The sequence below is a fragment of the Diceros bicornis genome, chromosome 26 (genome assembly GCF_020826845.1).
Source record: "Diceros bicornis minor isolate mBicDic1 chromosome 26, mDicBic1.mat.cur, whole genome shotgun sequence".
NCBI lineage: Eukaryota > Metazoa > Chordata > Mammalia > Perissodactyla > Rhinocerotidae > Diceros > Diceros bicornis.
Genome location: NC_080765.1, coordinates 45,330,238 through 45,346,271, shown reverse-complemented (window position 1 = coordinate 45,346,271; position 16,034 = coordinate 45,330,238). Strand labels below are relative to the sequence as shown.

The following is a 16,034-nucleotide window of genomic DNA, read 5'->3' as shown; positions in this document are numbered from 1 at the left end:
CCTCCGAGGAGCAGGCGCTCCACTCGCGGCTAGGTCAGCCGCCGTCTCTTCCCACCAGGCCAGCCTTAGCTTCCGTTTCTTGCCAAACAGGAACCAAGAGAGCAGACAGCTCTAAACATGACACTAGACAGAGGGGAACAGCGCGAGTCCAGGCGCAAACCACCCGCCCGAGGGTATGGGTGTTGACGCGCAAGGCGTCGCTGTCTTCTGATTGGCCAGCCCTGGGAATTCTCCCCGTTCATTGGTCATCCGTCAGGGAGAAGGCAGGCTTAATGGGCGAACGGCCTTCTGGGTTGTGTAGATCAGAGCGTTTGCGTTGGCGCATGCGTTGCCCGACGAGCCCCGCGCGAAGTTCCGGCGCCGGGACTTGGCGGCGGAACTGGGAACGCCTAGGCGACTGTGGGCGGTGTTTCCCGGGGGCGGGACTGGCGACGCGGGCCGCTGGGCTCGGAGATCGAGCGCGGGGCGCCAGGTGGCCCAGGCTGGCGCCCCGAGGCAGAGGCCGAAGGGGGCGTGCACTGTTTGGAAGTGCCGAGGGCAGCCTGGGGCGCCTGCACCCGTTGTGCGTCCCTCCGCCTCTCAGCCCCGCGCAGCGCGAGGCTCCGGCTGGGGCCGCGTTCCCGCTTGCCGCGTCCTGCTGAGCGACCCTGGTGAGTCCCTGGCTGTCTCTCAGCCGAGCCGCCGCCTCGGTCACTGGAGAGTGAGAATGGAGCGCGTACCTTTCAGGGGTGTTGTGAGCAGGAGAAGAATAAAGTAAAGAAAGTGTTTAGTGTGTAGTGAGAAGAATTGGCAACAACCTGACTGTCTCCCTCCCTCGGGTATTGGTAAAGAAACTGGCGCACCTCCATACCGTTGTATCTCCCAGAGCGGCTAGCCAAGAAGCTTTGTCAGGTGGAAACGCAAGTTACAAAATAGTATGTGCAGTAAGACCTCATTTATGTAAAAACACGCACAAAGCACTTTTATTCTTTTCGCTTCTATAGATACATTATCACTAAATGCACAGGGAAAGGTCTGGGAGGTCATATGTCAGACCGTTGATGGAGGTGCAGCTGCAGTGTGGAAGGGAGAGTTTCTCTTCTATGTATTTGTGTTTTAAATTCCCTCTTTTTTATTATAATGGTTTGTATCACTTTTCTTCTTGAAACAAAAAGCAATTAAAGAAAACTCTAAAATACTTTTCAGAACTGTTGTGAGAAATAGCAGTAAGGTATAAATATGTGCTATACATTCATATGTACTTGTGGATAGATGGTTTAAGATGGTGTCTGTGAGCCCTTTGCGGACGCCCCGAGGGCCAGATGTGTTTTGGAATTCAGAAGTTTTCATATTTGAGAAAGATAGTACAAGTGCTCATATGGTATGTCAAGTGACACCGCCGGTAGATTCTGGGGCAACACTCAGTAATCAAATGCATTAATTAAATTTTTTTAATTGAAGTATAATATATGTACAGAAATATACATTGTAAATACAGCTTGATGAATTTTTATAAGCTAAGCAAATGCATTAATATTGTGGCCATAAAAACATGAACATTTACTTTAAGTGGGATAAATGGAGCTTATAAGTAGGCTCATACATAGAAGCTCAGGTGGTGAAAACCTGGGAGTTTTGGATTTTATTGCTGAGGATAAGAGGCTGTGGACCTGTATTGGTAGGAGAGTCACATGAGCAACGTATTACAGGAGACCCTAAAAAAGGCTTCAGGGCCACCACAGGATGGGAGCTGGAGTCCCCAGGTGTCTCTCCAAGCTGGCATTTGCTCATGTACTGCTCCCTCCTGCTGTTTTGTTCTTTCCCCAGGCGTGTGTGTCCAGATGCCAGCCCAGCTGCCACAGGAGATCCCTCTTGGAGACTGAAGGGCAGGCTCTCAGGCCCAGGCTGAGGCCGACCAGCCCTGAGCCTTAGGGTAGGGGAATGGCAGCCCCCCCGGAGCCGCAAGACCAGACCCCTGGGGAGGGAGAAGGGCTTCTGATCGTGAAGGTGGAAGATTCCTCCTGGGAGCAGGACTCTGCCCAGCAAGAGGACAGCAGGGATTCTGAGGCCTGCCGCCAGCGCTTCCGGCAGTTCTGCTATGGGGATGCAGGCGGGCCTCATGAGGCCTTCAGCCAGCTTTGGGAGCTCTGCTGCCGCTGGCTGCGGCCCGAGCTGCACACCAAGGAGCAGATCCTGGAGCTGCTGGTGCTGGAGCAGTTCCTGAGTGTGCTGCCTGGGGACGTCCAGGGCTGGGTGCGTGAGCAGTGCCCAGGGAGCGGTGAGGAAGCCGTCGCCTTGGTGGAGGACCTGCGGAAGAGGCCAGTGAAAGCTTGGCCACAGGTGAGGGGCCTCTCCCACATTCAGGGGCACCTGGATGGCACCTGGGCTGAAGAGAGGTGGCCATCTCCATCAAGAAGAGGCCTCCAGGGGTGGTAGGGACATAGCCGGAGGGAGCGTCCACAGGAGCACGTCATAACAGGTGTTGTCTTTCTGAAAAACCCTGTCCAAATGAATCTGGTTTCTTTCTGGTAGCTTTGAAGGGCGGCAGCAGGACCGAAGTGGGCATGTTCCAGGAAGGCAGGCTTTAGCTCTACACAGGTTCTGCAAATGTTTATTCATGTTCTGCTCTAGGCCAGGCCCTGGAGATACAGTGATATGCCTAATGAGAGGACCAGAGAGGGTGTGAGAAGGTAGAGCTGTCCGCTACACTGTCTTGTGGGGTGTTGGGTCCTTGACGCTGGAAGCATCTGGGGCTGGGGTGTTGCTGGGGTGTGGGGTTCTGCCCTCGACAGGAAGGTCCCCCCCACGTCCCCTTGCAAACTAGCTCTGTGATTCTGGCCTTTGGGGGCTGGTTCTAGCCTTGTGCCTGATCAAGGAGTGGCCTTGAGCACACAGCGTTGCCTCGTGTCACATTCTCCTCTGGACTTTCCTGGGGCCCCATATTGATCTCCTTCCCCACACCCCAGCATCCTGAGGGTCGTGTCCTGTGTCTCCTTCCCAGGGATTAAACTCTGTCTCCCCGGTCTGGTGTCGGTGCTGACAAGCATGTTGTGGTTCCTGCACAGGATGTGCCCTCAGAGGAAGTGGAACCCGAGGCTGCAGTCCAAGGATCCCAGGCCAAGGGGCCTCCTCCGAAGGTGGGGGCACGAAGCTGGCCGTCTGTACGCTGGGAGCAGCACAGCCATGGTGGTGAGTAAGCTTGTAGGCTGCAGAGTGACTGGGCTGGGACCTGGCTCCTTCCTGGGTGTTCCCCTAAGGGTAGCAGGAAGGATATTTCTGTCCCGTAAGCCTAGGTGCCTGTGTGTGCGCACCCACGTAGTTGTGCACGTGTGTGTGTGTGCGTCACGGGCAGGAGAGTGTGTGAGGTCTCACTTCCAGCCTGGGCAGGCCTCTCTGAGGCTCCGTTCTTTTCTTTCAGCCCAGTTTCCTGCTCTTCTTAAAGAGGGGAGTGCCAGAGAGGCGACGGACACCTGCTTGGCCTCTGGCGTCCATGTGAGTTACCAGTCTCTTTGTCCCTTCTGGGGCCCTCAGCGCTGTTGGGTCCCTAAAATGGGTCTTGCCTTCTCATCAAGGCCTCTTCCATCCATCCTGCTTCTGCCTGGACCCATCCTGGTCCCTATCCCAACCCCCTTCCTGTCCCCGCCACGGTTGCCTGGGGAGTCCTGAGCAAGGCAGCCCTGAGCTGGGTTTTCTCATCTCATTCCAGGTACCTGTGACGTTTGGAGACATTCCCTTCTATTTCTCCCAGGAAGAATGGGGGTCCCTAGACCCTGCTCAGAGGGATCTCTTCTGGGACATAAAGCGGGAAAACACCCGGAACGTTGCCCTGGGTAAGCAGTGGGTGCAGCTGGGACCCTTGGGGTCCTTGGCTCTTCTGAGCTAGAGGCTGCAGCCTCCTTGGGGGTCCCAGCAGCAGAGAGTGGGTGCAGGCAGGCCACACACTCCTGCATGTCCTGCTGGAATCCTCAGTCTGCCTTCCCACCCGCTCCTTAGCAGGTTCCAGGATAGGCTTTCCCCCCCCTCCCTTCAAGAGCGCCAGGTGATTTCTCTTTTGTGTTAACGTTCATTTTTCTCTGCCTATAAGCGTGTGTTAATTTGTGACGGGTGCATGCGACATGCTGGCACTGTGCTGAGCACTTGTATGGACATTTTCTCATGTGATCTTCACAACCTGGGGCATAGACATGTTGTCCCTGTTTTACAACAGTCGAGGAACCTGGCACTCACAGAGGTGGCGGGACGCTGGAGGGACAGAGCCAGGCCTCAGTGCAGACAGTGGTTGTGAGGTTAGTGCAGACAGTGGTTGTGAGGTTCCTTAGCCTGCCACATGGAGAAGTGTGAAAACACCTATTGCGTCGCCAGGAGGCCTGGGCCCAGCTCAGTAGAGGCCACACTCCCTGGAGTCCCTCTCCAAGCCAGGGCCTTCCTGAGCACTATTTGGAGATCATCTCATTTAATCCCCACAGCCCAATGGGACGGGCCAGGATTCCTCCTGATCTGAATCTGTTTTTTCTTGGGTTTGGAGAAGGAGAGCTTGTGTAGTGAGAGGAACCACCTCAGCTGAACCCATGTGGTTCCTCAGTTTTTGCTGTGGATAGTGTGAGTTTGGATAACTTACAGCCTTTACCTGAAGCTCTTCAGTTTGAGAGTTTGAATAGCCAGGGTTCAGAGCGTGAGACGTGGGACCCCCGTGTGGCACCCGAGGCCCCTGTGGCACAGGTGTGTGACTCGTAAGTGCCCATGCAGCAGGATCAGCCTGCTGGCTCCTTGCCGCGCCTCTGATGGGCTTCCCCACGGCATTTTGCCATGTCGCCGTTGTGTGGACGAGGAAGCTGCGCTGGGCTCTGTTGGAGCCCCGGCTGTCTGAGGGACAGCCAAGGCGCTTGCCCCTGAGCCCTGTTTCTGCCAGCTCAGCTCTGGCCCCAGAACCAAGTGGGACTGAAGCGGCCGCCTTCTCTCTGCTTGCAGGTTTGGGGCTTAGGAGCCAAAGCGAGCGATCCCGGCCTGAGGAGGCGCTCCAGGTCCAGGCCGGCGGCGACGTGACTGTGTCCTGGAGCCCTGTGGAGGCCGAGGCCTGGGAAAGCGAGGCCCGGCCGGGGATGGCCCCAGGGCGGGCGGTGGGGGCGCGGCGGGGGCGGCCGCCCACGCGCCGGCGTCAGTTCCGGGACCTGGTGGCAGAGAAGCCGCACAGCTGCGGCCAGTGCGGCAAGCGCTTCCGCTGGGGCTCTGACCTGGCACGCCACCAGCGCACACACACGGGCGAGAAGCCGCACAAGTGCCAGGAGTGCGAGAAGAGCTTCCGCAGCTCCTCGGACCTGGTGCGCCACCAGGGTGTGCACACGGGCCAGAAGCCCTTCTCGTGCTCCGAGTGCGGCAAGAGCTTCAGCCGCAGCGCCTACCTGGCCGACCACCAGCGCATCCACACCGGCGAGAAGCCCTTCGGCTGCAGCGACTGCGGCAAGAGCTTCTCGCTGCGCTCCTACCTGCTGGATCACCGGCGCGTGCACACAGGCGAGCGACCCTTCGGCTGCGGCGAATGCGACAAGAGCTTCAAGCAGCGCGCCCACCTCATTGCCCACCAGAGCCTGCACGCCAAGATGGCCCAGCCCGTGGGGTGAGGGCCAGAGCGAGGGGGTGTCTCCCCAGCACGACCTCTTCCCTCCCGCTCGGGAATTCTCCACCTTCCCGGCTGCCTGCCCTGCTCTGCCCTGCAACCTGGAATGGAAATCCGCTATGACCTCAGCGCCACTCTCTTCCTGCTCCAAGGGTTTCTCTTGCCCTCTGGCTCCTGGAGCCCCAACACCTTCTGGGCCAGTGGCATTAAAGTGGGAGAGAGGCCAGGGCAGCTGGGAAGTGTGAGGACTCGGGCAGGGCCTGGGGTCCCTGTCCAGGAACCTCCCTCAGCCTTGCTTGCCCTGAGGCTCTTTGTTACCTGTGTTCTCCACTGGGTGTGTGGGCCAGGCCCTCTGCTCTGCCAACCTGTGCCTTCCAGTGGGAGTGGAGGACAGGCCTTGACCCCCAGGGCACTGCTGGGCTCTGGGAGGGTCAGTCACCCCACACCTGTGAGCATCTGGGTCCTGGGCATGGCTACGGGGGCTTTCTGGCCTCCACCCCTCCCATTTCTAGGCCATGACCACTCTTCCCTGTCTTGGTGACCTGGAAGCTGTCTGCTTCCACTCTCTGCAAACTTGCTTCCCTGGTGAGTCCCTGAGAGCTACCCCCTACCAGTCTGGTGAGGGTCGTGGTGGCTCCAGGGACAAGAGGCTGACCGTGCAGACCAGGGCTAGCGGAGGCATGCTGCTCCCCACTCCTCCAGAGGCATGGGGTTTATGGTACTTAACACTAGCACTTCGTCAGCACGTTGGTGCTGACTTCTTAGGCACTGCATTCCATGTGTCGCCTGCATCGTCTGCAGGTCGGCATTCACAGGGACAGACCACAGGCCCTCCAAAGGAGCTCGACCCAGCTGGCCTCAAAAGGGCAGCTGAAGGGTTTGAATAAATGTGGAAACTGCCTCCAGGTTGTTATGTTCTCTAGGTGGCTGCTGGGTGGGGAGACCTGGAATGCATACCCTCTGCCTCTTGGCGTGGTAGCTGTGGCGGCATGTGATGCTGTGTGGTCACCAGGTGGAGCTACATGCTTGGCTTCCAGGTCGGCTGGGCCCCAAAGGGCGGCCACGAGCCTCAGGACTCTCATTCTCTTGTGTCAGCCAGTGCCTGCCCTGGTCTGGGGACAGCTCAAGGTGGGGCAGCTGGTGGCATCCCTCCCTACTCCAGCAGGAGAATGGGAGAGCTGAGTAGGACTTGAGGTCTTTATGAATACTTTATTTTTTTATTTTATTTTTTATAATTTTATTTATTTATTTTTCCCCCAAAGCCCCAGTAGATAGTTGTATGTCATAGCTGCACATCCTTCTAGTTGCTGTATGTGGGACACGGCCTCAGCATGGCCAGACAAGCGGTGCGTCGGTGCGCGCCCGGGATCCGAACCAGGGCCGCCAGCAGTGGAGCACGCACACTTAACCGCTAAGCCACGGGGCCGACCCAGGACTTGGGGTCTTTACCAGGCCACCTCCTTTCTCCCCATTGGTGAAGTTGGAAAGAGGCTGGGAGATGGGGCGACTGGGCAGGGGGGTGTATGCACACGCTGCTTGTAGGGGATCCTGAACTCAGAGCTTGGTCCCTGTGCTCAAATCCCTTACGGAGAGAGGGCTGCTGAGTCAAAATGGGCAAGGCCCCCATTCCCCACCCAGCCTTTGACATCTGGCCCTTCCCCTCTCTGGCCGCAGGCTGGGGCCTTCGAGGAGGTGGTGGGTGCAGGCCAGAGCTCTTTCCGCCCCTGCTGAGCCATTTCTGATTCACCTGGTGATAGCCTCAGCAGACCCGCCTGAGGGGCAGTGGCGGTGGCTGAGACAAGGTGTTCTGTCCCTTGGTCTGCATGCCAGCCTCTTTGCCTCCTGGGCCCTTCCTCAGCCAGCCCCCCATTTGACAGTCAATCATCCTGAGGTTGCTGCAATGGACCCCATTTTGCAGATGAGGCAGCCGGGGTCTCACTGTGGACAGCTGACCCCGGTTGGGGGTTACTGCCTCTGGGGCACGCCCTTCACCACTCCCCGGAGCCTTGTGCTCACAGCTGCTCTGTGCATGTGTGTGGGCGTCGGGCGTGGATGAGTAGGGAGTGACGGGGTGGGGGGGGCAGGAAAGTGCTCAGACTTTTTTGGTGCTGGTGGCTGGCTCAGAAGGGAGACAGGTGTAACGAGATCAGATGGGAAGTGGGCCAGGAGCTAAAAATAGCATTGGGCACAGGTCCTGGCTCAGGCGGGGCATGTCAATGCCAGCCAGGAAGTAGCCCGCTGAAGTCAGGGAATAGCAGGGGGTGGGGCCCAGGACCCAGGGTTCCAGCAGAGAGGGGCAGAGTCCGGCTCAGCTCATAAACAGAGCTGATAGGACGCGGCTCAGGGACAGGGCAAGGGTTGGGACCCGGGGCACTGGTGCCAGGGCAGGAGCTTCATGCTCAGAGGAAGTGCCCACCTGGCCCCCATGGCCTACCTGGTAGCTGGGACCCTGCGGGTGGCCGAAGTGATGGCAAACACTCGGGAGAGTCTGGGGAGAAAGGTAGTGGGAGGCACTGCCTGGCCCAGCCCACTCCTGGCTCCCAGCTGAGCCCCACCGCCCAGCTCTGGCTTTGCCTCCCTAGGGGAAATACAGCATGCAGGGTCCAAGGGTGGCCCTGACTCTCAGCAGCCCTGAGGTGTCGGCCTCTACAGTGGCTGTCCTGGAGGGCGTGTTCCGGGCCCTGTGCTTTGAGAGCTGGCAGAGGAGGGAGGCCTCAGTCCAGGTGAGCCCTCGTCCGCCTCCCGCCTCCACCCCCACCCGGGGCCTCCCTGGACCGAGGCCCAGCCTTCACTCTTGCCCTAGGGCTTCCTTGGGGAGCTGGCTGGGTTCCGGAAGCAGCTGGATGCCCATGGGGGCCCTATGGGCTGTGCCCTAGTGGCCTTGGTGGCCCCTAGTGGGCAGCTGAGGCAGCCACAGCAGCTGGTCCAGGAGCTGAGCCACTGTGGGGCCTTGCGGGGCTGCCCCAAAGTCTTCCTGCTGCTCTCCAGTGCTCCTGGGGGTGAGTGAGCAGGGCAGGGACCCCTGGTTGTGGGGCAGGGCAAAGCAGGGGTGAGGGAGGGTGGGCGAGAAGGCCGACACCCTCCCTTCCAGGCCAACGTGCTGCTTCTCCACCCAGCTGTCCCCGAGCCTGGAGCCTTCCTCACTGGCCTGGGCGAGCTCTGTGGCCGCTGTCCTCACTGGTCCCTGCTGCAGCTGCTGACGGAGGTGGGGGCCCTGGACAGGGAGTCCTAGGGAGGGGGGCTACTGCCGGTCACCTCCCCTGGCCTTGCTGTGCTCTCCTGAACCCGTCACACAGTTCAATTCATTCACATGCTCCCCACCCATTCATTCTACAAAACCTTCATTGTCTACACAAGTGGTGTTAGCCAGGGGCCTCGCCTCCTGCCCCCACCTGTCCCCTTCCTCACAACCCACTCAGGGTCCCCTATACACTCCAGGGTCTTCACAACTCCATGCCTTTGCCCAAGCTGTTCGTCAGCTTGGCATGCCCTCACTGTTGTCCCGGCCAGCCTCACACAGTCCCTTCCAGGCTGTCAGCATTGCCCTTCCTCAGGCTCCCTGAGTCGACGCTTGTACTTCTGCCCACTCCTGTTCACACTCACCTAGGCAGTGATTGTCCTGTCAGACTGTGGGTCCCTGGAGGTGAGGGCTGAGAATGATTCAGATCTGGTCCCGAGGCCCAAAGTTCTCATCGGGCAGTTGGGTGGCCCCTGGGTGACCCTGGAGGTGAGGGGTGGGCCCCGAGCCGCAGCTCAGCCCAGCCTGGTGACCTCCCCTAAAAGATGAAGGGTTGGTGGTTAATGGAATGGCCACTGTCCACTTGAGGCTATCCATACCCAGGGAAACCCATGACCTTGAGCCTGAGCCAGAAACCCCCTCATGCCCTCCTCCTCTTTCCTATCTCCTTCTGCCTCTGTTTTGGCAGGGGACCCCAAAGAAACTGTAGTAGCCATGATCCCAACCAAACTATTCCCCGGAGCCAGGGTCCTGGTTCCCTCCCCCTCCCACGCCCCCATGGAGCAGCCTCCTGAGGGGTCCTCTGGCCCCTCGCCAGGTATTCTGCAGGACAGCTGAAGAGTCCTCAGGGGCCACCTACTGCCCAGTCCTGCGGAGCTCCCTGCGGGGGGCGCTGTGCCTGGGGAACGTGGAGCCCTGGGAGCGTGAGGTGAGCGGGACGGGGTGGGGTCTGTGGCAGCAGTTGCCAGTGGGACAGAGGCTCAGGGAGACCCAAGATGGGGGAGGCGAGGAGCTGGGAGGTCCTCAGATGGCTCTGAGTGTACCTTAACCCTGTCTGTAGCCAGTACCTGGCCCCAGTGCTCAGTATGACCTATCCGGGGCCAAGGCCGCCCTTCTCCTGGCCGTGATCCAGGGCCGGTCTGGGGCCCAGCACGACGTGGAGGCACTGGGGGACCTGTGCCAGGCCCTGGGCTTTGAGACCACCCTGAGGACAGACCCTACAGCCCAGGTGAGTGGAAGCCCAGCACTTCTGGTGGTGCTCTGAAGGCACCCCCACCTCCTGACCCTTGGGACTCTCCTCTCCTCTCCTCGACCCTTGGCACTTCTCCACCCATCGTGGGCGAGAAGTGCACCCCCAAGTCTAGCCTCCATCCTCCCTGCTGCATGCATTGGGAACCCACTTCCCTGCCTCTGGAAGCTAGTCTCCAGGGCTCCTGCGGCCTCCCACACTGGCTGTTTCTCTGCTCCCCCACTCAAGGCCCAGCTGGACCCTCAGGCTTTTCCTGGGAGCATCTCAGGTTCCTTCCCAGACACCCGTCAGTTCACTGCCCTCCTCTCTCACCCCTTAACTTTTTGGTGCAGCTTCCTCGCAGGGGCCAGAAAACCAACTGCAGGAGGCTGGACCCCCATGTCACCCCAATGAGGCCATGCCAGGCCATGCAGCAAGGGGGGTAGAAAAAACACTTCCTCCCTGAGCCTGAGGCTGACAGGAGGTGGGAGGTAGGGTGGGCAGGGGGCTGGAGAAGCCTGCCTTGAGGCCTGCCAGGTCCCAGGAAGACAGTGGCCCTGGCCCAGGCCTCAATCTCCATCCCACCCCAGACTTTCCAGGAGGAGCTCGCCCAGTTCCGAGAACGGCTGGACGCCCACAGGGGCCCTGTGAGCTGTGCCCTTGTGGCCCTGATGGCCCATGGGGGGCCTCAGGGGCAGCTGCTGGGGGCTGACGGGCAAGAGGTGCAGCCAGAGGCACTGGTGCAGGAGCTGAGCTGCTGCGGGGTCCTGCAGGGCCGCCCCAAGATCTTCCTGCTTCAGGCTTGCCGTGGGGGTGAGCAGGGCCTGGGGCCCACCCTGGAGGCCCGGCTGGGTCCTGGCCTCCCACCTGCCTCCTCCTGCCCTAGCTTTCTCAGGCTCCCAGGACTTGCTGCCCACCTCCTCCAGGAAGCCTGCATACCAGCCCTTTCCCTACCCCCTCTCCTGGCCTCTCGTAGAGGTCAGGGCTGTGAACTCGAGCCCTTCACCCTCAGCACTTGTCATTCAGGGCTCTGAACATTTCCAGCCTGGCAGGCCTCCACTGGAGCCCTGGGGGCTTGAGTCTGGAGCCCTGGGGGCACCCCCTGGTATCTGCTGAGAGAAACGACCTGACTGTCCCCTCCTCCAGGGCACAGGGACACTGGTGTGGGGCCCACAGCTCTCCCCTGGTTCTGGCGCTGGCTGCAGGCACCACCAGCCACCTCCTCCCACGCTGATGTCCTCCAGATCTATGCCCATGCCCAAGGTGCGTCTGCCCTCTTTCCAGAGCCTGGACCTGGAAAGCCCTGCCAAGGGTGGGGGGGAGCTGTCTGAGGAGCATTTCCAGGACTCTGAGCTGGGGTTCTGCTGCCACCTCCGTCCTCTCTTTGCCAAGAGAATGGGAAGGAAAACCTTCCTAAACCTCAAAGAGCTTTGAAAACCAAGGGCTGCTTCTCCTATTTGAGCCTAGAAACAACCCTGGAGTCAGGAAGGTGAGAGCTTTTCTGAGGTCACACAGCCGGTAAGCAGCAGGGCTGAGATTTGAACTCTAACATGTCTTGCCTGCCCTGCGCTCTCCACTGCCCTGTGCTGCCCTTGGGCCAGACTTGGGGAGACCGAGGGGCTGATGGAGTCCCAGGACGCTGGGTAAACGGAGTTGATCCCTCTTACAGGCAGCTCCTCCAGGGGCTCCACTCCAGGGGGCCCCGACCAAGCAGACATCCTGACGGTCTACGCAGCCGCCGAGGGTAAGGGGCCCAGTCATCAAGAAGCCCAGCCTCCTGGCTGGAGATCTGGAGTGGCTTTAGGGGCAGCCAGGGCTTGGGGGGTGGAGTGCAGGGACAGCAGCCCAGTTGCAGTGAAGCCATCTTCCTTCCATGTTTATTATTTATAATAGTAGTAATGCTGGTGAGCACGTCTTGAGGGCTGACTGTGCCAAGCACTGTACCTGCACCCTTCCTTCCAGGCTGTAAGTTCCATGAGGGCAGTTCAGTTCTGTCTGCCTCAGGGCCCTGCCCACGCCTGGCACATCATAGGTTCATAGTGCATGTTTGTTCAATATTGAATCCATCATATATGCACTCCGCAAATATTGAGCAACAACTTGTTCCAGAAGCAAGTGGTTCCCGCTCCCCCGGATCCTGTGTGCCTGCCCCCCACTTCCAACAATAGGCCCCTGGGGATTGGAAAGCAGGGGGTAGGGGCCTGAGTCTGACACACCGGCCCTGGTCCCCCCTGGCCTAGGCTGTGTAGCCTATCGGGATGAGAAGGGCTCAGACTTTATCCAGACGCTGGTGGAGGTGCTCAGAACTGACCCCACGGGAGATCTCCTGGAGCTGCTGACTGAGGTGTGTTGGGGGCTGGGGGGTGGTGACAGGGGGAGATGTGTCCTCCCCAGCCCTGGTGTTCTGATCACCTCCTATTCACCCTGTTGGGGAGGGAGGGATCCCCCCACTCAGTAGTAAGAGATGGCCAAACACACAACACCTGCACTGGACGGGTGAGATGGACAGCAGTTATTAGCCACATAAACCCACGGCTGGCGGATGATTATATATATTATATATAATCACACACCACATGCCACGCTGGGCCACTCGGGGTTGCACTCGGAAACAGTGAACCGGCAGGGCCTTTGGGCTGCAGGCTTTGTGGTAGCAGGGGTAGGGTGCCCCTGGTTGCCCCCGGAGGAGGTGATTGGCTTGTTTGAATAGTTTCGCAGGCGGGCTGGGAACTGAAGCCCCTCAGGCTGAGGACGGGGTGGAGTGCGGCTGGTCTGGCTGGTGAGGGAACTAGTGCGGGTGGGGAGCCTTTCCCGCTGGGTGGGGGGCACATCTGAGAGGAGCAGGGGCACTTACGCTTAGGCCCCTGGGGACCCGTGAGGCCCAGAGATGTCAAGGCAGCACTGAGTGTGGTCCTCGCAGGTGAACCGGCGGGTGTGTGAGCTGGACGTGCTGGGTCCCGACTCCGACGAGCGCCGCAAGGCCTGCCTGGAGATCCGCAGCTCGCTGAGGCGCCGGCTCTGCCTGCAGGCCTGACTGCGCCCGAGGCCACCCAAATGGTGCTGACAGTGGGGCCGCAGCCCAGCGCCACCAGACTCCCTCCACTCCTCGGTCTCCTCACCTGTAAACGGGGCATCCCGGCAGGGGAGCCGGCGCTTAGTGGGCATGCAATAAACGTCCGTTGACGGTCGTTGTACACGTAAACAGTGCCTGTTCTCAGGGAGGTGCGACAATAAGAGAGACAATGTATGCGAGGTGCCCGGCACTTCATGAGGGCGCATAAGAGGCCAGGGCTGCCAACATGGGCTGGGCTGGGCTAGATGTTGAGACGGGCCAGCCCAGGGTCCACAGCGCTCTGCTAGCACACGCGCCCCACCTGCACCCCGCGCTGGGCCATGGAGATGCAGGAGACGTGGCCCCACCTTCACGGCGCTCAGAGGCCGGTCTGGGGTCGCAAGACTGGAACAGAGCACTGCAGGCTTGGCGGTGCTGTGATGGGGGAAGCACAGGCGCTGGAGGAGCGGTGCGCAGCTCCTGACCCAACGCGGGCCGGGGACACATGGAGGAGGAGATCCCAAGGGTCTTCTCGGAGCAGGAGGGGCCTAGGTAGCCTCCCCGGGGCTCGAACTCTCGTTCACAGGCCCGCGCGAACAGTCCTCGCCTAGCCGCCGGCCCTCAGTCCGGCGCCTGGGGCCCCACTCGGAGCCCCGCCCACACGGAGCCCAGGAGGCGGGGTTCCTCGCCGCTGTGAGCATGCGTATTAGGGTACTCTGCGTGGCCGCCACGCTGCAGTCTCCTGGACAAGCTCTATGAGAAAAGCTGCGTAATTGTTAGCCGCGGGGCCGCGTGGCCTAATGGATAAGGCGTCTGATTCCGGATCAGAAGATTGAGGGTTCGAGTCCCTTCGTGGTCGCTGCAGCGTATGTTTTTCTCCCTCCGCTTAAAAATTTTCCCCCTCTCTAGACTGCGCCCTACACGAGCCTAGGACCGTCGGGCGGTGCCAACCGCGCGCCCCACCCTCTGGCCCTTGGCACGCAGCCGTGCGCCTGCACCCGTGGAGCTCGGGACCCAGCGCTAGGACTGCACCTGGGGCGACCCCGAGGGCACTGCGGGGACCAACACTGGCCGGACCCGTGCGGACTACGGAGCGTGAAGGCACCGGCCGCGAGTTCCGGGAGCCAATTGGGGACTGGCTACATGAATTATAGTTTAGACAATGAGAACTGTGACAGATGAGGGATTGGACTGTTGGGGGGAAGCGGGGTGCGGGTAGGGGAGTTGCCCCAAGAGGGTCAGAAGACAGATGCATTTTAAAATATAATTATTGTGATGAGAAAGATTTGGAAATAGTGGTGATGGTTGCACAATACTGTGACTGTAACTGATGCCACTGAATTGTACGTTTAAAGATGGTTAAAATGACAAATTGAATATTATATATATACTACAATAAAAAGTTTTAAAAATCTAATAGATTATTTCTATTTCTTGCAATGAGAGTGTACCCTTAAATAACTAGTGTGAATGTGTATTTAAAAATTTAAATATAAAGAATATGCCCAGGATTGAATCACCATTTTTCCCTGAAAAAATGTCTATCCCTGCACAACCGAGTTCTCTCCAAGGGATTCTGGCTAAGCGGAATGACCAAGATGATGGGACCTCCTCTCCCAGGATAACCGGGGGGTGGGGGGGGAGGTGTCAGCTGAGCGTGTACCCCGGGCGGTGGGCGCAGGTGACCTGCGGTCACGCGGAGTGTCATTTTCTCCTTGATCGTTTTTGTGGTGTTTTAGTGATTTACTAAGGGCTCATAAATATAAAGAAGAAAAACTTCATTAAGATAAACATTTTAAACATGAGAAAGAACATTCATCTTATGGTAGGAAAATAAACGCTGGATTCTCTGATATTAGAGTCTCATGCTCTAGCGGGGCGGATACAGAGGCATTATGGAGGTTCCTTGGGACAAAAACCTAAGGCCGCTGGGCTCCGCTAAAACCCTCGGAGACCTGGGCCCAGGTAACACTTTCGGTCTAAGGGCAATGTGGGGAGAAGCGTGCGGACAGGGACTGGCCCTTTTCCCAGGCGCCCGGCTGGTCCCCTCTCCCTTCCGCTCCCACATTTTGCATCGCAAACGCCTTCTGGCTGGTAGTTATCCCCGGACCCGGATTCCCCTAAAAAGAGGGGAAAGGTCTCGCCCGGGATTTGATCCCCGAACCTCCTGCACCCTAAGCGAGGCTCATAATCCCCAAGTCCAACGAGGCGAGTTGACACCTGCTGCCCCAGGTCTTTGAGCTTCATCCGCTTGTGAGCGGCCTCTTTGGGGTCCGAGGATGCTCAAGAGCGGGCGAGATCTGAGCGGGAGCACAGGCCGAATACGGATGTCAAGGGGCCGGAGAGAGGCCGGCATGGGGCCGGGAGGCTGGGCGTAATCTGCAGGAACTTCGGAGAGGTGACTGAGAGACTGGTCTAATACCATTGCAACAGGTCACTTGTCAGCCCCGGTGGCCTAATGGATAAGGCATTGGCCTCCTAAGCCAGGGATTGTGGGTTCGAGTCCCACCCGGGGTACAGAGGCTAGACTTTTGGACCCCTTCCAAGGAGGAGAAGTGGGAAAAAGTGTAGTGAAACTCTAAGGCTACCTTCCCCAGTAGGGCAAGCAAATGAAGGAGGTTATCCAGACGCAGCCCTAAGCTAAAGCCAGTGAGGCCTATCTTCTGGTAAGGAGGGCACATTTTCAGCTTTCAGAAAAGAGTGCTTGCATGCCTGACACTATTTTAATAACTATCCATTCTACTTGATGATATAAAGGAATAATTGTTTGTTTTTCTAGATGTGTTAACTGTGGTTGCATATATTTTTAAAAACCTTATCTTTTGTAAACACATCCACTTATTTAGAGATTAAATTATACGACAACTGGTTTGCTTTCAAATAATGGGCCAGGTGGTGACTATAGTTAATAATACTGGATTGT

The 16,034-nt window shown here is 58.7% G+C and overlaps 1 protein-coding gene and 2 non-coding genes across 5 annotated transcripts; all 3 read left to right on the top strand.

Moving 5' to 3' along the window:
* The first annotated feature begins 419 nt into the window (after positions 1–419).
* On the top strand, positions 420–6,494 carry ZNF213 (zinc finger protein 213). 3 transcript variants are annotated; one of them, XM_058570207.1, is made up of 6 exons: positions 420–650; positions 1,807–2,319; positions 3,045–3,168; positions 3,398–3,471; positions 3,686–3,809; positions 4,948–6,494. In XM_058570207.1, the coding sequence occupies exons 2-6, from the start codon at positions 1,921–1,923 to the stop codon at positions 5,595–5,597; spliced, it is 1,371 nt and encodes a 456-aa protein (XP_058426190.1). In that variant the 5' UTR covers positions 420–650; positions 1,807–1,920; the 3' UTR covers positions 5,598–6,494. The 3 variants fall into 3 exon arrangements, with proteins under 3 accessions (XP_058426190.1, XP_058426192.1, XP_058426191.1); XM_058570209.1 differs by lacking the exon at positions 420–650 and adding an exon at positions 659–914; XM_058570208.1 differs by lacking the exon at positions 420–650 and having other exon boundaries at positions 659–2,319.
* A 7,403-nt stretch (positions 6,495–13,897) lies between these two features.
* TRNAR-CCG (transfer RNA arginine (anticodon CCG)) lies at positions 13,898–13,970 on the top strand. The gene has a single exon. It is a non-coding gene; the product is annotated as a tRNA-Arg (tRNA).
* A 1,585-nt stretch (positions 13,971–15,555) lies between these two features.
* On the top strand, positions 15,556–15,628 carry TRNAR-CCU (transfer RNA arginine (anticodon CCU)). Its single transcript has one exon. It is a non-coding gene; the product is annotated as a tRNA-Arg (tRNA).
* The last annotated feature ends 406 nt before the right edge of the window (positions 15,629–16,034 follow it).

Coding starts and splice junctions, on each gene's coding strand:
- ZNF213 (XM_058570207.1), top strand. CDS start 1,921: ATGGCAGCCCCCCCGGAGCCGCAAGACCAGACCCCTGGGGAGGGAGAA. Junction 2,320..3,044: donor CAGTGAAAGCTTGGCCACAG/GTGAGGGGCCTC, acceptor GTTCCTGCACAG/GATGTGCCCTCAGAGGAAGT. Junction 3,810..4,947: donor CACCCGGAACGTTGCCCTGG/GTAAGCAGTGGG, acceptor CTCTGCTTGCAG/GTTTGGGGCTTAGGAGCCAA.